Source organism: Oncorhynchus clarkii, chromosome 20, assembly GCF_045791955.1.
Source record: "Oncorhynchus clarkii lewisi isolate Uvic-CL-2024 chromosome 20, UVic_Ocla_1.0, whole genome shotgun sequence".
NCBI lineage: Eukaryota > Metazoa > Chordata > Actinopteri > Salmoniformes > Salmonidae > Oncorhynchus > Oncorhynchus clarkii.
In genome coordinates, this window is record NC_092166.1 from 69,249,529 (window position 1) to 69,274,008 (window position 24,480).

A 24,480-nucleotide genomic window follows, 5' to 3' on the forward strand; every position below is an offset into this window, starting at 1 on the left:
CTTGGGGGTGCACATGTAGCCTATAACCTGTTTTAGAGAAATGTAATTATTGAATATTGGAAGAGCTTTCATTGTCTGTTTATATGCCCCCTTTATTTATCCTATGGTTCTGACTTGTTGTACAAAGAGAACACTGTAAGAACGGCCCATGTTCTGAATTCTGTCGCTGTACATTTCAAAAGTGCTGAACAAATAGTTATATTGACTACTTCTGTCGTCGCTCGCTCATTAATGTCTTAATCGAAATTATGGATAGCCTCTTATCTGCTTGTCATCCCCCTTATGCCCAAGTTGTACATCTCAGTTGTCAGTAGAAACCACATTTGTTTAAGCAAGTCAGCAATATCAGCTACACTACCAGTCAAAAGTTTTAGAACACCTACTCATTGATGACAGCTTTGCACACTCTTGGCATTTTCTCAACCAGCTACACCTGGAGTCTGATTCACCCCCAGCACTTGCTGTTCCAGTCACAAAAAGACCAGTTTGTGGACCTACTACAGAACGTGAGTGTGTTTATGTGATGATGCACAATTGTGGCCAGAGGCCCCGTCTGACAAACATCTTGTCAAAAAGGGTCAAAACAGATCAGAGATTTTGTATTCCCTCAAAGTGGAATACCCAGTCCCTCTGAGATTTAGTGACAACTATGAAATATGTATGAAAAATTGAGAAAAAATGACACTGACATAGCTTGTGTATTCAAGTATATCTGATGCAGTTTTTTGTTTTTGTTGTGGCATTTTTGGAAAAAGAGACTAATTTGAACAGTGATGGTTTTCGTTCGTGGAAGAATACGGGACCATTTTGAAAGCACATGAGCATTGTACTGAGCATTTACAAAACATGGAGAGTTGGCGCCATCTTGCGGAAAGATTGAAAACAGGCACAACCATTAATGCAATCAACCAGACTGGCTGCAAGGTGGATCGCATCCTGACAAAGCCTGTGTGAAGAAGTGCTGCCTTGGTTGCTCTGGGTGTTGTCTACTTCAAAGGTACTAGAGGGCTGGGGTTCAAGTCCTTATTTCATCTCCTTGTTGTCACCTTTAACCTATCGGCTCTTATTTGCGTGTGTGTGTGTAGGTAGATGGATAACTCAGTTCAGTCAAAGTAGAGGGATGGAGGACTTCCTGCCAGATGGGGAGGCACTCACCCACATTGTCATGATGACACAGAACCATTCACCAGTGAAACTGGGCTGCACAGTAAATACAGCCTGTGAAGGTGGCCCACACACTGCCTTCCTTGAGTGCAGCTACTCCACAGACCTGCTGCCTCTGCTCGTTGACCAGGGTGAGTACTCCTTCATCCTACCTTATCCTGTATTTATCTGTTTGCATCTGCCAATCTGTTTGCATCTGCCAGGTGGACCTGTCCCAAAACATCCTATAGGCTACAATTAAACTCTTTCCATAATGTTTTGAGAATGGAAATTAAGGAGAATGAGAGGCTCAATTAAAGATGTTACAGAACTGCTGTATTTGAATCCCCACTCCCTTCTGCCCTGTTTCCTGATGTTGCTATGGCAATCAAGTTGTTTTTAACCATCCCTGTAACTGTTGCTTCTGCGGAGAGATGGTTTTCTCAACTAAAACTCATAAAGAGCTACCTAAGAACGAAGCATTAGGGTCTCGGTCTGATATGTGCTTTTGAACACCTGAGTATGCTCCACTCTGCACTGGCACCATCGTAGTCTTAACCACGGCATTTCTTCACCGAAATCCACTTACTTTCCATCAGTTCAATTAGGCCATTTCATTTTCAAGGCCTGAGCAGTGGCGATTTTAGCATGAAGATTTTGGTGGGGCAAACTCCCCCCAAATGTTTTGATGCAAGCTAGCAAAGCCACTACACAACACAACACTAAACAATACATTAATTGCACTATAACGGTGACAAACGATGCCCACAAACTACATAAATCTATCCCAACAGCAGAGCTTTCTTTTCAGCACCATGGAGTGAATCATTACATCTGGCTATGAATAGAGCCTTGTCTGGCAGCGAAACAGTTAATTCAGCCTCATTTACTGCCTTTTTTAAAAACATAGCTGATATGGCTGACTTGCTTAAACAAATGTGGATTCTACTGACATTTGAGATGTTTGTCAGTTGATAAGAGGCAATCCGTAATTTCGATTAAGACATTAATGAGCGAGCTAGGATGGATGTAGTCAATATAACTATTTGTTCAGCACTTTTGAAATGTACAGGTACAGAATTCATAACATGGAACGTTCTTACAGTAATCTCCCTGTACACAAGTCAGAACCGTAGGATAAATACTTTACTTGGCTTCTCGCGCTCTAGTGACTCCTTGTGGCAGGCCGGGTGCCGGCAGGCTGACTTCGGTTGTCAGCTGAACGGTGTTTCTTCTGACACTTTGGTGCAGCTGGCTTCTGGGTTAAGCAGGCGAGTGTTAAAGAGTGCAGTTTGGTGGGTCATGTTTCGGAGGATGCATGACTCAACCTTTGCTTCTCCCAAGCCCGTTGGGGAGTTGCAGCGATGAGACAAGATCGTAATTGAAATTGGGAGAAAAAAGGGGGAAAAGGGGGAAAATATATATTTTTTAAACAAGGTTGAATCATGGCATGAGTTCCCGACTTGGAATTCCAACTTGAATGACTGTTCAAAATGTATTTTCCCAGTCGGGGCTCATTTTTTCCCTGAGTTCCCAGTTGTCTTGAACTCACTGACGTCTGAGATTTCCCAGTTCCAAGTTTCCAGTTGTTTTGAATGCGGCAGAAGCCATGCTGTATTGACAGCATGGCCAATGAATTCAACCTTTTCATTCCCATGGTGTTGCATGTGAATGCTTATCCTTTTAAGCTTGGAAAAGAGACCCTTAAACCCAGACTTGGACCACACACCCTCTCCACTGAGTAGCAGGCTAGTGATTGCTTTGCAACACTTGCAGTTAGCCACTGATTCCTTCCAAACCACTCATTGTTGTGTTATGTCCAATGGCTGATGAGTACCGATACGTTTTATCTATAATTTCTCTTCATATGACAAGGATTGAACAGGATTTGCCAGTAGATTGTTGACTTGATTCTTGAAGATGACTGCTTGTCTAGCTTGCTAGCTAAGATATTGAAAGTATGATGTTGACATGATCAGTCCAATCAAAGCTATGGTAGATATGTGATTTGATGCCAAGAAATAACTACTTAGCTTCATAGTACATATTGAGCGCAGGTGTCCAGTACGCAACGCCAGTGCATGTCATGGGCTCTAAACTGATCTATTTGAGGTGACAAAGGGGTGACAAAGGTGTATGAATAGAATAGATGAGGATGGTCCAGATTTGTCTCGACTGAACATTTAGAATTTCATTCATTTGATATATAACTTCTAAACACACACAGATTGGAGAGAAAAAAAACAATCGGTTAATAGTACCCTCTTCATTTTTGTTACCCAGAAGTAAAATTCTCATGTGAAAGTTTGTCATTTACCCTTTTTTTCGTGCTGTTTCATCTGTCCACGAGAGATTAGGTTAGATGAAATATTTTCTGAGAAGATATATGACTGAGTCTGAGATAATATAAAAAACATTTTACAGTTAATGTAACTTTTCCTGCATAGTAAGGTTCTGTATTAATGGGTTTATATTTGAAAAGGAAATCACAGAATATTATTAAAATCGTTTATTTTTCACAAAGGCCTAATAATTTAGCACACAAAATCATTAAAATATTATATTTTAATACATTATTACAACATGCTGATTTTACCAAGGAGCCTTCTGTAGAGAACATTTATATAGGACTTACACACAAACACATTGGTATGGCATTGGTTGAAGCTCAAAGTTATTTAAAATCTCCCTACCATTCTTGTTCTTGCCTTTCTATTGCACAAGGATGACCCTTGAATCCAATATTAAAATGTGAGGAGCAAAATGGCACAAAACAGAGCAGTGAATATTTCTTTGCAGTACAATCCAGGCACAGTACATCCAGTGTCACAGGTACGTGAGAAAAATCTATTCATCAGTGTCAGATAAGAAAATACATGTTATTTGATACTATGAGCTTATAATGCCACATTTTAAAGATCTACATATCCCATTAGTATAAAGGATTTGGCTGAACTCTAAATCCAAATACTAAAAGGTCTGCAAGGTCTTTCAGTCATACATACTGTCAAGATAACATGGATTTGGTCAAATTCTACCTATTGAATGTTAGATTGTTCAGAAATGTACAATTGGTACCAGTGGAAGACCCAAAGGCATCTTTGAAGATTCATTTTGTGATTGTATTTTATGTAAATCAAATATCCAGCATACTATCCATCAATTAAATAATAGCCAGTGGTGAAATAGGTGATATAGCAGAACATTTGCATGGATATGCACATCATTTTCATAACTGATCAGTGGTGGTTTGTTTGCTTTATCAACTGCAATGTAAGATATTTGATTATCGTCCACATTTATGCCAATGTTGCTTGTATATCAGTGCTCTGTATGTTTGCCATTGTCTTTGAAATAGGCCTACATAATTGACAATGCTAGCTTCACGTTTTGGATAACTTGTAACAAATAAATGCACACTGTGGCTAGTTTATTAGGTACACCCATCTGGTACCGAGTCGGACACCCCTTTGCCTCCAGAACAGTCTGAATTCTTCAGGGCATGGAAACATTGCTCAATTGTTATCAATGGAATGAACATTCCCCACACCACCCCAATCATCCTCTACTGTTGACACCAGGCAGGATGGGCCATGGACTCACGCTGCTTATGCCAAATCCTGACTCTGGCATGACGCAACAGGAATCAAGATTCATCGGACCAGGCAATGTTTTTTTTTTGTCCTCAATTGTCCAGTGTGTCAATTGATTGCGTGCCCACTGGAGCCGCTTCTTGTTTTCAGCTGATAGGAGTGGAACCTGGTGTGGTCGTCTGCTGCAATAGCCCATCCGTGACAAGGACGGATGAGTTGTGAGTTCCGAGATGTCGTTGTGCGCCATTAGTTGCCTGTTTGTGGTCCGCCTGTAAGCTTGCACTATTCTTTCCCTTTTCAATCGACCTCATCAACAAGCTGTTTTCGCCCACAGGACTGCTGCTGATTGGATGTTTTTTTGTTTGTCTCACGTCTCGGTAAACCCTAGACACGGTTGTGCGTGAAAAGCCTAGGAGGCAGACCGTTTCTAAGATAATGGAACCTGCATGCCTGGCACCGACGATCAAACCATGCTCAAAGTCGCTTAGGTCAATCGTTTCACCCATTCTAACCTTCAATCGAACAGTAACTAAATGCCTCGATGACTGTCCGTCTGCTTTATATCGCAAGCCACATGACTCACTCACTATCTAAAGGCACAACCCAATTTTGTGAACGGGTTGGCGTACCTAAGAAACTTGCCACTGAGTGTATATTTGTTTCAGTCTGGTAAGTAGTTATTTAATACAAAAGATAGCTTTTGCTTTCTTGAAAAGGCATAGTGACTCAGTTATAATATTTACTTCACATAGGCCGTACTTCAAAGTTTTGGTGTGATTAATATTTTCTGCATATCCTAACCTCAAAGATGCACTATGCAGAACTCCCGCCGCCATTTCCTGGTAGCTGAAACTAATAGTTTGCCTAATTTCAGTTAGTGTGACAAAACTAGGAAGCACAGTGTAGAGAATCATTGTACCATCTAACCACTGTGAAATATATTTTTCAGAATCAAATATATTTCTAGCTTTTTAAAGCTGGTGTACAAAACCGAAAGTAAAAGACGTAAAAATGAAACTTAACAGGAAGCATAGAAATAGCGCACATAGAACAGATGTACCCCTTTTTAGACTTGCTTTCAATGAGTGACAGATCTATAACATTTCTATGCAAATTTGGTCAGGTACATATTGCAGCTTGAAGAATGATACTCAATAAGTTGGGTGTCCTCAAGAAGAGAATCCAAACCTACTGGCTGTCTCAAAATGAATCCCCGTCAGCGCTACGAGATGGCTCTGCAATATTAAAATCATCCATGTTCCAGTTGATATTCAAATGCTCCCTTGCAAATAGCTTAAACTGATTCACACACACCACTGACAGACTGAGGAGTGTAGCAGAGCGCAGCGTGATTAGCACGTCACCACACAGCTAAAGGCAGTTTCTCTACATTTAAGGCCCCTCCCCAGCTCTTTTCAACGCAACGCTTGCTTTTGCCCCTCTTGAAGGAAGGCTTGTTTCTCCATCAGCTTCCTGAAGAGGCCTTGGCGGTTGCCCAGGAGCTGTGCATGCTGCCCACACTCCACCACACGCCGCTGGTCCAGCACAGCCACGGCGTCAGCGTTCTGGATGGTGGAGAGGCGGTGGGCGATGATCAGCACTGTGCGCCCATCCATGAGCCGCTCTAGAGCCTCCTGGACCAGGAACTCATTCTCTGCATCCAGGGCACTGAGGAAGAGGGGGATGGAAAAGAGAGGGCAAAAGTGAGAGGTCCATGAGTTATAGCTCACATGTCATTGGGTTGTTTGACCCTGCTTCACCCAGCTGATTGACCTTGCGTAACTGTCCAAAACAGAGGAAGAGCGACTCATGTAAAATGTGATTAGACCATGCACAATGTCTTACCTTGTCGCCTCATCAAGTAGAAGTATCTTGGGGTTCTGAGAGAAGGGAGAGAATGCATACATTACAACATTTGCCCATTTGACTAAAACATAAAATTGTTGATGCATGTAATCGGGTGTAATTAAAAATACCTTAAGCAGAGCCCTTGCAATAGCAATTCTCTGTTTCTGACCACCTGTTGGTTAAAGCAAAACTAGTCATTACATTAAAGCTGTTAAAGAAGCGATGGTTTTAGTTATGAACAATAACTCTGTAGTCAGATCATTCCGGTTTGAGGAATGCCCAGTGAAGTCCAACACCATAACAATTAAAAAAAACATTTGTTTAGGAACACCTATCAACTACGTAATCACATCACAAAATCAAAGAAAATTCCTGATACGCATGCATTTGTCTCACCTGAGAGAAGAACACCCTTCTCTCCCACCACAGTGTCAAAGCCTTTTGGGAAACCTCGGACAAACTCATAAGCATTGGCGATCTGTGCAGCCCGGTGGATTTCCTGAACTGTGACCGTGTCAGAGTCAGGCGCTCCATAGGCAATGTTCTCAGCGATGGAACAGGAGAAGAGTACAGGCTCCTGCAGACCCACAGAGGGAGAATACCACAGGGTTAGACCACATGTCAAAGCACTGCTTAGCCACAACAATGGGAACATATTGCCTACTAATAATCGTCATGTGACCAATTACCTGACTAACAGTTCCAATGTGACTCCTCAGCCAATAAGGATTCAAATCTCTCACATCATGCCCGTCGATAGTGATCACACCTATACAGCAAAAAAGGATCTCTATATCATAAGACTGTTGACGAAATGGAAGACATACAGTGACATGAAGCTGCTGTAAGAGATGACCTCAGCTGTAGTCCTCACCTGCAACTGGGTCGTAGAGCCTGAGCAACAGGGAGACCAGAGTGGATTTGCCCGATCCACTGGGCCCTACCACGGCCATGACGGAGCCAGCAGGCACAGAGAGACTCAGGTCCTGGAAGATGGGGGCGTCTTTGCGGGTTGGGTAGGCAAAGGAGACATTCTGGAACTCCAGTTGACCCTTAAGCTGCTCCGGCCTCAGCACAATACCCTCTTCAGAGAAATGAGGAGGAACATGGACATGTACGTTTACATGCCAGTTTAGATGCAGAGGACTACTAGCCAAGTGTGATGTAATTAAGGTGTTTTGCACAATGCTTTCTCAGTGTGGTCTAGAATGGCAGGGCTTGATGCTGACCATTGAGGGGGAACTCGGGCTTCCTGTCCAGTAGCTCCCAAAGCCGTGCCCCTGCGCCAAAGCCCTTCATCAGTTCAGAGTAGAACGAGCTCATACCTGTTCAACGAAACAGACATTTAAACAGCTGCTCAGACAGACTAGGGGATAGAGAGAATCAGTTTCTTATTAAAATGAAAATTTTAACAGTGTGATTTGTTCATTGATTAATGAGCGGGGTTTTTCCTCAGAATGCATAGGCAATGAGACAATTATATACGCCCTACCTGCAATGCTAATGCCCACCCAGAAGGCGTACATGAGGAAGGAAGAGAGCTCTCCCACAGTCATGTGTTCACTGGCCATCAATAGCCCTCCCTTATACAGCACTGACAGGATGATGATGTTGCCACTGAGTCCAGTCTAAAAGAGACTCATACAAAACCAGTTACAACCCAATGACCCCCGAAGAAACACACAGGTCATAAAAGCAGAAGCTTCCACCACAGATCGCACAACTCTGTGGTTCCAGTCTTTCAAAAGGCCAAAAGGGCTTGACTACATTTCAACTGCCGTTGATTGAGAAAATGTTAACAACCACTCCATTTCTCTTTAAGGAACATTGGGCAACATTGAATTGTTGGATGCTCACCGCGCCAAAGAAGCCAGCCCTCAAAACGGCTTCCTGTTTGGCCAGGTGGAGAACATAGTTGGCCTTTTCCGTATACTTGGCCACCTCTGTCAGCTCCTTACCAAACGCCCGAACTGTCCTCATGTTGCTGATGCGTTCTTCTGCCAACTACAAGACAATACAGTATCAGTCTGATCAATTGGTTTCAATTTTTTTTTTTTTTAAATATGATTAAAAGACCTGGTGTCTATGTACTCTGCTTGGAGAATAATCTACAGTGCAACACTGCTTCAGTAATGACTAATGCTGTGCAGTTAGAACGGGTCTCATCTTACCTGTGTGGCCTCAGCCAGAGAGTCCTGTGTACGTTTGGATATGGAGCGCAGGTATCTCCCATATATGACAGCTAGGCCAGCCATAGGAGGCACAATCAGCAGCACAAAGGCTGCTAAACTTGGTGACACGTAAAACTGTTGGCAGAGAGCGAGAGGGAGATGCCAGGAAATGTGAAGAGGCAAATCAGCCCAAGTCTTTTAAGCCTGCTCGGTTACCTTTTTATAAAGGGATTTTGAACCTGTAAAGCCACTAATGACCGGAGAGGATGTGTTAACATATTTATCATGAATGTATTCAACTGTACTATATTTACTATGATAAATGAGTTATGGATATTTTGCTACGGGGTTTATCCGTTTTAGAAATGACATCCTAGGAATATATAGTAACCAAGGAGGAAACTCAAGGAATTAACTCGATAAATTCTAAATATACTTGTTGTAACATGAAGAACTTGGGTCAAACCAGATCCTATGTGGAGGGACCAGAACAATGACAAAGAAAAATGACAGTAACCAGAATAATGGAACCGCTAAGGAAAGCTGTACATGAAAGGATGAAAAATCACATCTTCCTAATGACAAACCAGTTTCACCTCTGAATACAACTTGCATTCCCATGTGACTCAAAATCTTAGAACTGATCCCTGTACAGAGTAGAATGGACTTTAACACCCTAACACACCCTTTACAAACAAATGTGGGGAGAGGGCTGTTTCTCACCATCATGCTGACCCCAGCTGTTGCCTGGGCGACAGCGCGGAGCCCGTCAGAAAGGTTGTCTGTGACGGAGCGGCCGATGAGTGCCGTGTCTGCAGATAGGCGGTTAATGAGTTCCCCGGTACGGGTCTTATCAAAGAAACCTACCTCCTGCCTCAGAATCGAGGAGAATAGGAATACACGTAGATTTCTCACAATCTGTTGCCCTGCAAGAGTCACATATTTTAGAAATGTTCGATTAGTTCCTCTGTATGGCATCAAAGTCACGATAGTAATAACCCAAAAAAATCCAGAGATGGACATCTGTTTAATATGTAAACCCACTTTGCATGCACTGAGAGCAAACGGTGACGCTCACCTGAGATTTGCATGAGGTAGACACGGGCAGCATTAGCGGCGCCCCCACAAAGGAATACCCCTGAAAGCATGATACACAGAGAGCGGAGGGAGGCACTGAAGTCCTCTGAAGAGCTGGTGTAGATGGTGTCAATGACTTGGCCCAGGAAGAAGGGCGCCGACATTGTGACAGCGCTGGAGACCATTAGGAAGCCCACAGCCGCTGAGGAGGATGGTATAGAAAACAAAATATAAGAATCAAAACAAGTAACATTACTGTATTATTGTTTAAAAAGGGAAACTTTCATGACAACAAATAGGGCCCAAGTAAGGAATAAACTATGTCATTTAGTCAACCCTACACAGGCACAAGTTGGTGATAACATTATTTCAGTGCCATGTTGGTCATTTTCGAAGATATCCCTGTGGTGACCTTAAATGACATGGCCTACCTGACAGTCGCAAGCGCTCAGGGTGGGCAAGTTGTAAAATCCTTTTGACATCCTCAGTGGGTATCCGAGTTGGGGATTGTTTTGTTTCCGTTGACTGCAGATCTTTGCTGTCAACTTCTTGTTGTGTTGCTTGTTTTGAGTCTGTCGAAGAGCTGTAGTTGGCAAAGTGTACAGTTGCTGTCCATGAGTTCCTCAACAAATGGGGGGGTATGGTGAACTGTCTAAGTGGTACACAGGGCACAAGAGAGTTGCATCTCTTCGGGTGTGAAAGCGAAGTGCGTGCCACAGGTTCGAACCTTTTCCCACTCACCTCTCGTTGTCCCCTGGAAGTCTGGCATTCTAACCAAAATAGTTTATGTACACGGGAGTGAACCTCGCGCTTCAAAATATTCACGCCTGGACATTTTGACAATTGCAACAGCAACAGTCCCATTCTGCAAGACAGCTAGTGAGCGACTCAGACACATAAAAGCAAGAAAAACAAACTCAAGTGCGTTGGCTTGCCAGCTACCTACCAAATGACCAAAACATAGCAAGAAAGTGCGAACGAGCATGTTCCATTTCACATACGAGGAGGCCAGCGAATTCCAACATAAAAACACAGTTAGGTCAACGTCCTCCTTCGTGTCCAGCCAACACTAACGACAAATTATAATATCTATTACATCGTGGGTTCCTGGCGGTTATTCATCATTATCTGTTCGTGACAGCCACATTTAGGCGAAGTTGTCTTTATCGCGCTGGGAGCGCCCTGTCACAACAATATGTCTGTCGATAGGAGTGACATGTCGACACAATCTGCAGGCGACAAGGCAGCCTAACGGTAACCGACTGTCAGAAGTACACACAACTCTACGAAAAGAAAAACCTCTCTGTTCAATAGAAAAGGTGACCCCCGGAAAATAACCTAGCTGCTTCTTGTTAAAGTCCCTGACGGAAATCAATGGCCGACGATATAAGAAAAACTTTGAAAGACATTGCTAAGCGACCTCGATTAATCGATGTCATCTTCCACAGAAACATATAAACTCAGCAAAAAAATAAACGTCCTCTCACTGTCAACTGCGTTTATTTTCAGCAAACTTAACATGTGTAAATATTTGTATGAACATAACAATATTCAACAACTGAGACATAAACTGAACAAGTTCCACAGACATGTAACTAACATTGATGGAATAATGTGTCCCTCAACAAAGAGGAGGGGGGTCAAAATCAAAATTAAGTCATTATCTGGTGTGGCCACCAGCTGCATTAGGTATTGCAGTGCATCTCCTCCTCATGGACAGCACCAGACTTGCCAGTTCTTGCTGTGAAATGTTACCCCACTCTTCCACCAATGCACCTGCAAGTTCCAGGACATTTCTGGGGGGAATGGCCCTAGCCCTCACCCTCCGATTCAACAGGTCCCAGATGTGCTCAATGGGATTGAGATCCGGGCTATTCGCCGGCCGGCCATGGCAGAACACTGACATTCCTGTCTTGCAGGAAATCATGCACAGAACGAGCAGTATGGCTGGTGACATTGTTATGCTGGAGGGTCATGCCTGGATGAGCCTGCAGGAAGGGTACCACATGAGGGCGGCAGGGTAGCCTAGTGCTTAGAGCGTTGGATTAGTAACCGGAAGGTTGCAAGTTCAAACCCCCGAGCTGACAAGGTACAAATCTGTCGTTCTGCCCCTGCACAGGCAGTTAAACCCACTGTTCCTAGGCCGTCATTGAAAATAAGAATTTGTTCTTAACTGACTTGCCTAGTTAAATTAAGGTTACGTAAAAAAAAAAGTGAGCAATCATCAGCACTCGATTGTTTTTGTCTGGATACAGTGGCGTTCAAAGGGTAAAGGTTAAAGTTTGTCTGTGAAAACACCGGAACACGTGTTGGTGTTATAATAGTAAGTAATATCTAACATCATTTGCTAACAAAATCGGTTTATAATTCATAATTTTATTAAAATTAGAGTGTTTGAATTGTTCAGACATTGCTTCTTGTTTTCTTAGTTAAAAGTACAGCTGAGAGACCCATGATTAGCTTAACTTGATTTAGCTTAGCCGTGCATGCTAGCCGTTGATCATGTAGATTCTCGCTTGTTCTTTCTAGCGTCTCGTTCGATTTTGTTACAACCTCATGACACACTAAATATGAATGACTTTCACTTGTATTATTTACTTCTTTCTACTTGACATGTCATTTTTGACAGATGTTAGCATTGCAGAAACAACCTTGGCGAGTTAGTAACTAAAGCTAGTACCAAATATTTGTATATCTGTACTAGAACAGTAATAGCTCATCATGTAGTAGTACTATGTCAATGCTACTTGCTATAATCTGATTACACGTTTGTTTGACCAGTGCACTCCAGGCATGGTACATTTAGCATTTCACTGCAAGGTCTACCTACACCTGTTGTATATGGTGCATGTGACATACAAATGTATTTCATTTTTATTTCACAATCATGTGGATTCTTGCGGTTTCAAGTCCATTCACCAGCTTGCTCCATTATACTAAGCAGTCAGAATTGAACTTTAAGTAAACGTCTCCCTCTACTGGCCAAATAAGGTACGTCATTTAGTCTGAGAACTGTATTGACTCAGGTCAATTTCTCCACAGGCCAGGCTTCAGATATGGCTGCCATGTACTCTGGTATTCACTTGAAGCTCAAAAACCCCAAGACACCCTGGGTGGACAAACTGAAGCTTGCCCGTTTTGCATGGATTTCATCACAGTGCTTACTTCCTAACAAAGAACAGGTAACACATCTGCCCATCAGATATTAGGTGAATTATACCAGCATGTTTATCCTATTGTCTCTGTAAACCTTATTTATTTTATATTGAAGTGCTGTGTCCTATATCTCCTTACAGGTACTCTTTGATTGGATAAGTCATGCGTTGACAGGCTTTTACAGTAAGAAAGTGGAGTTGCCACAGGTGGTGGTGGAAGGCTTGTGGATCTACCTGGATGATATTTTGCACAGCAAAAAGCTACATAGTGTGTTGAGCCAAGGAAAAACCATCAGCCTTCGTTTGGCAGTAGCGCAAGTAAGTTGGTCATAAGTGCCGATGATCAGTATGTAATCGCTACACTTTTAGCAGCTTAAGTTAGATTGATGCTTTTCAAGATAAGGACATTGATGGTACAGCATACCACCCTGCATCTCACTGCTGGCTTGCTTCTGAAGCTAAGCAGGGTTGGTCCCTGGATGGGAGACGAGATGCTGCTGAAAGTGGTGTTGGAGGGCAAGTAGGAGGCACCTGTTCCTTTGGTCTAAAAAAAATATCCCAATGCCCCAGGGTAGTGATTGGGGACATTGCCCTGTGTAGGCTGCCGTCTTTGGATGGGATGTTAAATGTGTGTCCAGACTCTGTGGTCACTTAAGATCCCATGGTGCTTATTGAAGGAGTAGGGGTGTTAACCCCGGTGTCCTGGCTAAATTCCCAATCTGACCCTCATACCATCACGGTCACCTAATCATCACCAGCTTACAATTGGTTCATTCATCCCCCTCCTCTCCCCTGTAACTATTCCCCAGGTCATTACTGTAAATTAATGTGTTCTCAGTCAACTTACCTGGTAAAATAATTGTTTAAAAAAAAGTACACCTGTTTTATTGAATGTATTGATTTTTGACAGGTGATTTTTCTTTCCAGGTTATAATTGAAAGGATTCAGGAGTTTGCCTCAGGGACCTCCTCAGCGTCTGTCTCCACCGTGTTGAGCTGCTGTCAGGGCATCCTTTCCTCCTCAGTCCTCTCTGTCACATTCACCACTAAGTACGAGCTACTGGTGGAGCTGTTGGCCAAGCTGTGTACCTTGGGCTGCTCCAAGCTCAGTCAGCAGCAAGCCACAGACCCCCTGACACCCCGGGTGTTTGAGGTCCTCCTCCTTACCCTGAGTAGCTACCTCGCGGTCCAAAAGCAGCAGGCCAATGCCAACCGCGTGTTTGCCCAAGTCACAACACACCTGCTCCAGCATCTCCTCCTGCTCAGACACCTATTGACTTCCAGGGCCTGGATGGCCGAGGATGACTTCCGTGTCCGCCAGCACCTGAGTAGGGACATCCGTGGAAAAGTGGACACCATCCTGCAGTCTGCTCTCTTCCTGCCAGACCACCTCCAGGCCTATAAGGAGGAGCTCCTCTCAAAGGAGGAGCCAGGGATGAAGAAGGGAGCAGCGGGGAAGAGCCTACTCTCCCCAGTCAACTCGATACTCTCAAAGATTTGTGCACAAGGGTACTGTGACACCGATCTCCATTTTGCGGTCAGGTCGAGTTCCCTCCCACTGCTCTTCAAATTCTCTCTGGATGCCTACTGTAAAGGAGGAGATAATAAAGTACTCTGCTTTCACATGTTAACACACTTAATCGCTGCCTTGGATTTCACAAATGAGGTGACTCTCAAAGACCTGTTTGATGGTGAAAACTGGAGTTTAGCTCTGCTGGCTTTGGAGAACCTCTTGAATTTATGCTTGACGGCAGACATTTACAATGTGGTGGCTGACAGGATAAAGTACGAGGAGGTTCAGTTGATTTTCTACAGGAAGGTGGTGAGGCTGTTGTTCGACAATGCCCAGCCCAGCATATCAGCATGGTACCGCTGTCTAAAAGCCCTGCTCAGTCTCAACCACCTGATCATAGAGCCGGACCTGGACGAGCTGCTGTCGGCAGGATGGATTGATTCCGACTGCACAGAGCCACGGGTTAGGAAGGCACGCGAGGCCCTCATCTCCTCTGTTCTCCAGATCTACGCCAAGCTGAGGCAGCTCCCCAAGCTCTTCGAGGAGCTCCTGGCTGTCATCTGCCGCCCAGCAATGGATGAGCTCCGACAGCCCGTTCTCCCAGAGGCAGTGCATAGGACGCTCAGCACATGCCTTCTGGACAACCCCGCCAGCCAGACTTTGGAAATATGCTGCCTCATTTTAGAGAATGTAACAAGCTATGTACTCCCGGATCTGGAAGGAAACGAAGACATGTCCCTGAAGTTGTTCTCCTTGAGTGTGCTCTTGTACTCTGTGTTGTTCAGCCTGAAAACTTTGGACAACAGCACACCAGTTCCTGTTGTGAGGCAAACCCAGGCTCTGATGGAGAAGATGCTCCAGGTGGTGAAGCCAGTGCTGCAGCTGGCTGAAGGCCAGGCCCCAGACGTCCCTGGGTGTCAGAAAGTCCAAGATGCAGGCCTTCTGCTAAAGTACACTTGGGTGGAGGTGGACACCCTCTTTCAGATTCACTGTACGAAATACACATCCCCAGCGGACCCAGCTAGCGTTAACATACTAGACAACATAGGTATTCTCCTCTCTGGTGTGATGGCGACAGGTGAAGATCAGGCCTCTCCCATCGGCCAGCACTGTAGCCCCATGACTCACCTCCTGCAAAAACTGCTCATTCTCCAACAAATGAAGAAAGTTATCCTAAGCAATGAGCTCTTGGCACAGACTAGAGCTTCAGATGTCCTCCGCAGAGCAGCCCAGTACATTGTGGGGAGAGGAGATCCTCAACTCTGCCAGCAGAGTGACCAGCTATGGGACCGTCAGGTCAGTAGTGTGGATGCCAGCACGTACCCAGTGGCACATTGGTACCTCGTTACCACAAACCTACCCATGATCTCGCCATTTCTCACTGAGGACGAAGTGTGTCATATAGCTGATGTTCTCCTCAGCTCCCTACTTCAGAAGACACCAGATGACACCACTGAGAGGCTGTCTGTCTCTCTCATTTCCAAAGATCTGCTTGAGAGCCTTGTTCTTGTCGAGTTACCCACTATTTACTCTGCTGTTGTCAGATGTGTCACTCAAAGGATTGTGGGGATTCTCAGCGGCATCCCAGACATGGCCTCTGTCTGTCCTGCACTCATGAAGTTGAGTGAAGTAAGCTGTTTGACAGCTGGAGACAAAGGAAGTGCAGTAACTCAGTCAGATGGCGATGTCAGTGAATCCCATTCTGCTTTGAAGAGACTGGAGTCCATAGCCCAACACATACTGAACTCTAGTACGACCGGAGCCTCTATAACCCTATCTCAAAGTCAAGCCGATAACCTTTTAAGCTTACTTCAAGTCACCAATGCTCTTAACCCAGATGGAATGTCCTCTGAAGACTTTTCAGGGCTCTTTTTACTCTTATTCCTCATGGTCACAGACACACAGCTACATAATGATGTGAAGCCTGCCGTAACAATAGATCTGCTGAATCAGCTCTTCAGTCTCATGGGGTTGCTTCTGGCAGGGAATAAATCCCATCATGTTTTAAAGATTGTGCATGGGAGTAGCCTCTTGGAGGCATCTTTGACAGCTCTCTTTTCACACAGCAACAAGGGCCTCTTTCAAACCGTGGACAGCTCTGCTTGGCTGACTTTCCTAAAAACCGTCCAGGATTTCATCCAGTCCCTGATCCTATTGATAATCCACAGAAAGAGCAGTGTCCGCCTTAACCTGGAGAAATTCACCACCTATTTGGTCAATAGCGAGGTTGCCGTTATGGCTTTGTCTTCTCTCCCAGGAAACATTGAAACAGGGGGCCTGTTCGCCGTACAGCTCCTGCTTGCGTCTATGAACACACTGTGCCAGGCCATGACATCCAGCCTCAGGACAACCAAGCAGCTAGATGAGACCCTGAGTCAATTACTGGGGAAGACCACTGCTGTCATGGGCCCTGCCATCCAGGCCAGCCTGAGGGCTCAGACAGGCAGTCTACTAGGCCAGGCCTTCTCTGTGGATGTGGTGACCGGGATGGTGAGGAGCGAGCTGGCCTGTGCTTGCCCCCAAGATGAGCCTAGCGAGGGCATCACACAGGAGAGTCTAAGCCACATGGGCATGTACAGGAGCTTCAGCCAGCAGATTCTCAGAGAGATGTGCCCATCCCAGCGCCCCATGGACTTCCTGGTCTCATCGCTCCACTTCCTCTCAGCATACTATGCTGCTGCAGAGATGACCAAAGCCCTTGGCCAGGAGGAGCTCTTTGTGGCAATTCTGCAGAATGTCCACAAACTGCTTGCAGGTACGCGCTCTTATTCCACAACAATGAACGTTTTTTTTATCAGACTTGGTACAGTGTATTCTGAGATGCTCACCTGTGTGTGCATTGTGTGATTTCCTACTGCTCGTAATATCTGTAAAATAGCGCTCAAGTAAATGTTAAAGTACATTTCCTGTACAATTGCTGACAGACATTGATAACTAAAACAGACATAATTAAGAATTTGCACAGAATTTCTCTTGAACACAAAATAATAAAACATATTACTATTTAAAAGAATTGTACATTTAGAAACCATCTCATTTCACAGTAATGGATAAATATAATGTATAATTATTTAATGTTAACCGTAACTCTTCTGTGTTAGCCCCATGGCTGTCAGTATCAGAGGTGAGGTCCCTGGAGGAGCCAGTAAAGGAGCTTCTGGACCAGCTGCTGGTCAGGAGTACCCCAGAACAGTTCCACCTTCTCCTGCTGCTGCTCCGAGACGGACTGGATACCTCCAAGTTCAGGAGCGGCTGTCATAGGGTAGGTGTTATATTTACTGCAAGTGTTACTGTACAAGTTGTGATATTACTAGCTACTGTAAAATGATGCTATCTGAGTTACAAGCTACTGTATTTGGTGTCCTGAATACTTAAACACTGAAGTCTGGATAACATTTCCTATATGGGCTACTAAATTGTATTTAACGCCACCTTTAAAACCTAGCTTTATATTTTTCCTACTAAATAATTCAGCACAGGAATCCCTCAATTTTCCTTCTTCTCAGTTCTCCTCTACAGAGATTTTCCCTCAAATGGTTATGTGGGCTTTGTTGACACACTACAAAGAGCACACTGTATTTTACAGGAAGTCCTTTCAACTGTGACGATAACGAAGCTGCTTGCCAGCGGCCTGCTTCCAGAAACCTGCTTAAAGGCGTTCTGGCTCATTGCACCTCAGATCATATCTGCCTTAGTAGTAAGTATTCACTGTGACATTTGATGTGCTGATTTGGATAAAGAAGGATTGTTTATCCAAATCAATTGATGCCACTGAAAAATATTATTTGAGCTAGAATCACTCAAAATCCAGTTATGGTGAAGGTACAATGTGTCCTTCTCACTTAAAAACCTGCGTCTTTCTCACGTAAAAACCTGCGTCTTTCTCACTTAAAAACCTGCGTCTTTCTCACTTAACCTGCTTCTTTCTCACTTAAAAACCTGCGTCTTTCTCACGTAAAAACCTGCGTCTTTCTCACTTAAAAACCTGTGTCCTTCTCACTTAAAAACCTGCGTCTTTCTCACTTAAAAACCTGCGTCCTTCTCACTTAAAAACCTGCGTCTTTCTCACGTAAAAACCTGCGTCTTTCTCACTTAAAAACCTGCGTCTTTCTCACTTAAAAACCTGCGTCTTTCTCACGTAAAAACCTGCGTCTTTCTCACTTAAAAACCTGTGTCCTTCTCACTTAAAAACCTGCGTCTTTCTCACTTAAAAACCTGCGTCCTTCTCACTTAAAAACCTGCGTCCTTCTCACTTAAAAACCTGCGTCTTTCTCACTTAAAAACCTGCGTCTTTCTCACTTAAAAACCTGCGTCCTTCTCACTTAAAAACCTGCGTCCTTCTCACTTAAAAACCTGCGTCCTTCTCACTTAAAAACCTGCGTCCATGCTTCAAGAGGGACAAAGCATTGGCTTTGGCATAGACTTATCATCGACTTAAAGGGTAAATGTGTTTCCTATCTAACGTAGAAACCCCCCTTGGGCATTGCAGAGAGCACTGTAATTAGAACCACAGTCTGGCTGTCTGTTACAAAGCATGTCACGCTTCTCCTCCGCTGCACTGTCTCCTGGGTCTTGGATCTGATACGGGGGAAGAATTTATTTAGCTGGGAAAAGCCAATTTTGGGCTGCAGCAGTAAGTGTCTCTCCCTCCCTGTTACTGTCCCATTTAATCAAGCTGAATCTGGTTTCATTTATCAATATTGCCCCTTCTCACCTCATTGCAACTCTGCAGGAATAACTAACGTTAGGTTTTACAACACAACTATAATCCCTCACTGTGTTCACAACACAAACAGGAATGTTGCCTCATACCTTAATTGGTCTACAGTATATCAGTTTTTCTCTGTTCTCTCTATGGCTTACTGAGCCCTATTGCCAAATCCAAATGTAAACTTTCATTGCTTAATTAACACATTTATTTACTTGTTGTCATCAACCATAGTAAAACATTGAGACATCACATTTTGAGAACCCATACAGGATGTAGTACTTCACTTCTTACTAGTTTCTCTCTTTCTGTCCTCCATCTTAAATCCATATTCCTCATTATATTCATCTCTGGTTCAACTCCCACGGTCCTCTCTTCTCTCTCTCAGTTTCTAGTGAAGGAGGCTGGCAAGGAGCCAACCCTGACTGCTGCTCTGACCGTGCCAGTGTTGGACACTCTGACAGCCATGCTCCGTCAGGGGGAGAGGATGCTCTCCAACCCCCACCACGTGACCATGGTGCTGGGGGCCCTGCAGTTTGTCCCCCTTGAGCACCTGACGATGGAAGTCTACCACGCTACCTTTGAGGCCATTCACGAGGCTCTGTTTGCAGTCATCCAGTGTCACCCGCAGGTTAGTGGCCTGGATTCGATAAATGTGTTTTTAGCAACGCTAAAAACGTCTTTTTCAGCCATCTATTTCCTGTGCCCGAGGAGTGCAAAATCCACTTGTCACTTTAACTTTCATAGTTTTGCTTGTTCCTGTTGTTAATGTTATAACCGAGGAAACGTATGTAATGACCTATCAAACACACACCGGTAATGGCTGAAATGGTCTTAATAGAATACATGGTCTTTCTGTTGAATCTATAAGAACGCTAAAGCTTCTCAGGGATTTAACATACCGTCTCGACACTTACACCGTACCCAAACCGGCCTCGCACATGCCACCGTGCGCAAATGGATTTTGTCCCCCCACACCAAACGCGATCAAGACACGCAGGTTAAAATATCAAAACAAACTCTGAACCAATTATATTAATTTGGGAACAGGTCGAAAAGCATAAAAAATGTATGGCAATTTAGCTAGCTAGCTTGCAGTTGCTAGCTAATTTGTCCTATTTAGCTAGCTTGCTGTTGCTAGCTAATTTGTCCTGGGATATAAATGTTGTTGTTATTTTACCTGAAATGCACAAGGTCCTCTACACCGACAATTAATCCACAGATAAAACGGTCAACCAAGTCATTTGTAGTCATCTCTCCTCCTTCCAGGAATTTCTTCTTTGGACTTATATGGCGATTGGCAACTAACTTTCCTAAAAGGTGTATAACCACCACCGACCTCCGATCGTCTTTCAGTCACCCACGTGGGTATAACCAATGAGGAAATGGCACGTGGGTATGTGCTTCTATAAACCAATGAGATGAGAGAGGCAGGACTTGCAGCGCGATCAGCGTCACAAATAGAACTGACTTCTATTTTAGCCTTTGACAACGCAGACGCTCATTGGCGCACGTGAGCAGTGTGGGTGCAATAATTGAATAACATGTATGTCTAAATGTATTTTGCTATGCACGCGAGGCAAGCGGTGTAGTTAGCATGTTAGAGTGAAAGAGAAGAAAGATAAAAGATAAATAAAGACTTGATTTTGATGGGTGTTCATTTTTTTGTGGAATTTTAAAAACATACAATTGAAATGTTTACAAATTTAGATGCTCTGAAATTAAAACAACTTCCAAAAATGAACACACAAATTATAATGATGATATGTTTGATCTCGCAAACAACGTAAAGTATGTTTAGATAGGTGTGATTTTTATTAGGGAGGGATCTAATTTTCCCGGGGTCGAGGGGTGATCCAAAATAGGGGAGGGGCAAAATTATTATTGTTTTTTTTGCGGAAGTTTGTTTTTTGGGGGGCACAGGGGATGGTAGTGCGTTTATTTTCCCTGCTTAACAGTTTATTTTCTGCTCGTATTTTCCCTATAAACAATAGCTTGACTGACTTTTGATATTACCCTAATAAAGTTGAGAAACATTTGTGAATGTTTGGTATGGTGTGGCTATTATTAAGCTTTAGCTACTGCAGGCCAATTGTGCGCTGCCCTATGGAACTCCCAATCACGGCCGGTTGTGATAAAGCCTGGATTTGAATTAGGATGTCTGTAGTGACGCCTCTAGCGCTGAGATGACCACGCGAAGGTAAGTTGCTAGGTAGCATTAAACTTATCTTATAAAAAAAATAGTCAATCTTAACATAACTAGTGATTAACTACACATGGTTCATGATATTACTAGGTTAACTAGCTTGTCCTGCGTTGCATATAATCAATGCTGTGCCTGTTAATTTATCATCGAATCACAGCCTACTTCGCCAAACCGGGGATGATTTAACAAAAGCTAATTTGCGAAAAAAGCACAATCGTTGCACGAATGTACCTAACCATAAACGTCAATGCCTTAAAATCAATACACAGAGGTATATGTTTTTTTAAACCTGCATATTTAGTTGAAAGAAATTCATGTTAGCAGGCAATATTACAGTTGAAGTCGTAAGTTTACATATACTCCAACCTAAGTGTATGTAAACACTCATTTTTCAACCACTCCACAAATTTTTTGTTAACAAACTATAATTTTGGCATGTTCGTTAGGATATCTACTTTGTGCATGACAAGTAATTTTTCCAACAATTGTTTACAGACAGGTTATTTCACTTATAAGTCACTGTATCACAATTCCAGGGGGTCAGAAGTTTACATACACTAAGTTGACTGGAGTTGATTGGAGGTGTATCTGTGGATGTATTTCAAGGCCTACCTTCAAACTCAGTGCCTCTTTGCTTGACATCATGGGAAAATCAAAAGAAATCAGCCAAGACCTCAGAAATAGATTGTAGACCTCCACAAGTCTGGTTCATACTTGGTAGCAATTTCAAAACGCAGAAGGTACCACATTCATCTGTACAAACAATAGTACGCATGTATAAACACCATGGGACCACTCTGTCGTCATACCGCTCAGGAAGGAGATGCGTTCTGTCTCCTAGATATGAATGCACTTTGATGCGAAAAGTGCAAATCAATCCCAGAACAGCAGCAAAGGACTTTGTGAAGATGATGGGGGAAACAGGTACAAAAGTATCTATATCCACAGTAAAACGAGTCCTATAGCGACATAACCTGAAAGGCCGCTCAGCAAAGAAGAAGCCACTGCTCCAAAACCGCCATAAAGCCAGACTACAGTTTGCAACTGCACATGGGGACAAAGATCGTACTTTTTGGAGAAATGTCCTCTGGTCTGATGAAACAAAAATAGAACTGTTTGGCCATAATGACCATCGTTATGTTTGGAGGAAATGGGGGGAACCTTGTAAGCTGAAGAACACCATCCCAACCGTGAAGCACGGGGGTTGCAGCATCATGTTGTGAGGGTGCTTTGCTGCAGGAGGGACTGGTGCACTCCACAAAATAGATGGCATCATGAGGACGGAAAATTATGTGGATATATTGGAGCAACATCTCAAGACATCAGTCAGGAAGTTAAAGCTTGGTCACAAATGGGTCTTCCAAATGGACAATGACCCCAAGCATACTTCCAAGGTTGTGGCAAAAATGGCTTAAGGACAACAAAGTCAAGGTATTGGAGTGGCCATCACAAATCCCTGACCTCAAATCTATAGAAATTTGTGGGCAAAACTGAAAAAGTGTGTGTGAGCAAGGAGGCCTACAAACCTGACTCAGTTACACCAGCTCTGTCAGGAGGAATGGGCCAAAATTCATCCAACTTATTGTGGGAAGCTTGTGGAAGGCTACCCAAAACATTTGACCCAAGTTAAACAATTTAATGGCAATGCTACAAACTACTAATTGAGTGCATGTAAACTTCTGACCCCCTGGGAATGTGATGACAGGAATAAAAGCTGAAATAAATAATTCTCTCTACTATTACTCTGACATTTCACATTCTTAAATTAAAGTGGTGATCCTAACTGACCTAAGACATGGAATTTTTACTAAGATGAAATGTCAGGAATTATGAAAAACTGGGTATAAATGTATTTGGCTATGTAAACTTCCGACTTATACTGTGCGCGTGTGTGTGTGTGTACACACGCGCACAGTTGAAGTCGGAAGTTTACAGTGCCTTGCGAAAGTATTCGGCCCCCTTGAACTTTGTGACCTTTTGCCTCATTTCAGGCTTCAAACATAAAGATATAAAACTGTATTTTTTTGTGAAGAATCAACAACAAGTGGGACACAATCATGAAGTGGAACGACATTTATTGGATATTTCAAACTTTTTTAACAAATCAAAAACTGAAAAATTGTCAGTGCAAAATTATTCAGCCCCTTTACTTTCAGTGCAGCAAACTCTCTCCAGAAGTTCAGTGAGGATCTCTGAATGATCCAATGTTGACCTAAATGACTAATGATGATAAATACAATCCACCTGTGTGTAATCAAGTCTCCGTATAAATGCACCTGCACTGTGATAGTCTCAGAGGTCCGTTAAAAGCGCAGAGAGCATCATGAAGAACAAGGAACACACTAGGCAGGTCCGAGATACTGTTGTGAAGAAGTTTAAAGCCGGATTTGGATACAAAAAGATTTCCCAAGCTTTAAACATCCCAAGGAGCACTGTGCAAGCGATAATATTGAAATGGAAGGAGTATCAGACCACTGCAAATCTACCAAGACCTGGCCTTCCCTCTAAACTTTCAGCTCATACAAGGAGAACAGTGATCAGAGATGCAGCCAAGAGGCCCATGATCACTCTGGATGAACTGCAGAGATCTACAGCTGAGGTGGGAGACTCTGTCCATAGGACAACAATCAGTCGTATATTGCACAAATCTGGCTTTTATGGAAGAGTGGCAAGAAGAAAGCCATTTCTTAAAGATATCCATAAAAAGTGTTGTTTAAAGTTTGCCACAAGCCACCTGGGAGACACACAAAACATGTGGAAGAAGGTGCTCTGGTCAGATGAAACCAAAATTGAACTTTTTGGCAACAATGCAAGACGTTATGTTTGGCGTAAAAGCAACACAGCTCATCACCCTGAACACACCATCCCCACTGTCAAACATGGTGGTGGTAGCATCAGGGACAGGGAAGATGGTTAAAATTGATGGGAAGATGGATGGAGCCAAATACAGGACCATTCTGGAAGAAAACCTGATGGAGTCTGCAAAAGACCTGAGACTGGGACGGAGATTTGTCTTCCAACAAGACAACGATCCAAAACATAAAGCAAAATCTACAATGGAATGGTT

At 43.5% G+C, this 24,480-nt stretch overlaps 2 protein-coding genes across 3 annotated transcripts in view; one reads left to right on the forward strand and one right to left on the reverse strand.

Moving 5' to 3' along the window:
* Positions 1-422: 422 nt before the first annotated feature.
* LOC139376813 (URB2 ribosome biogenesis homolog) overlaps positions 423-24,480 on the forward strand; it is a 33,650-nt gene continuing 9,592 nt past the window's right edge. The window contains exons 1-8 of one of the 2 annotated variants that reach the window (XM_071119747.1): positions 423-997; positions 1,086-1,295; positions 12,875-13,014; positions 13,129-13,305; positions 13,915-17,254; positions 17,601-17,761; positions 18,086-18,196; positions 19,596-19,838. In XM_071119747.1, the coding sequence (XP_070975848.1) occupies positions 1,121-1,295; positions 12,875-13,014; positions 13,129-13,305; positions 13,915-17,254; positions 17,601-17,761; positions 18,086-18,196; positions 19,596-19,838 (4,347 nt within the window). In that variant the 5' untranslated portion in view covers positions 423-997; positions 1,086-1,120. Of the gene's footprint in view, positions 998-1,085; positions 1,296-12,079; positions 12,156-12,874; positions 13,015-13,128; positions 13,306-13,914; positions 17,255-17,600; positions 17,762-18,085; positions 18,197-19,595; positions 19,839-24,480 lie in introns of those variants that run through there. The other variant, XM_071119748.1, reaches the window with a different exon arrangement.
* On the reverse strand, positions 3,638-11,242 carry LOC139376814 (ATP-binding cassette sub-family B member 10, mitochondrial-like). Its single transcript, XM_071119750.1, has 13 exons — positions 10,264-11,242; positions 9,834-10,034; positions 9,479-9,681; positions 8,756-8,890; positions 8,442-8,588; positions 8,077-8,212; positions 7,814-7,909; positions 7,459-7,668; positions 7,274-7,353; positions 6,981-7,161; positions 6,713-6,756; positions 6,582-6,616; positions 3,638-6,404 (listed from the first exon to the last, which is right to left on the reverse strand). Exons 1-13 carry the CDS (start codon positions 10,694-10,696, stop codon positions 6,152-6,154), a joined length of 2,154 nt encoding a protein of 717 aa, XP_070975851.1. The 5' UTR covers positions 10,697-11,242; the 3' UTR covers positions 3,638-6,151.

What these genes read in the sequence shown, in the direction of transcription:
- LOC139376814 (XM_071119750.1), bottom strand. Translation starts at nt 10,696, where the DNA reads ATGGGACTGTTGCTGTTGCAATTGTCAAAATGTCCAGGCGTGAATATT. An exon ending in CTCTGGCTGAGGCCACACAG is followed by an intron (nt 8,589 to 8,755) that starts GTAAGATGAGAC and finishes ATTGTCTTGTAG; the next exon opens with TTGGCAGAAGAACGCATCAG. An exon ending in TTGCAAGGGCTCTGCTTAAG is followed by an intron (nt 6,617 to 6,712) that starts GTATTTTTAATT and finishes CCCTTCTCTCAG; the next exon opens with AACCCCAAGATACTTCTACT.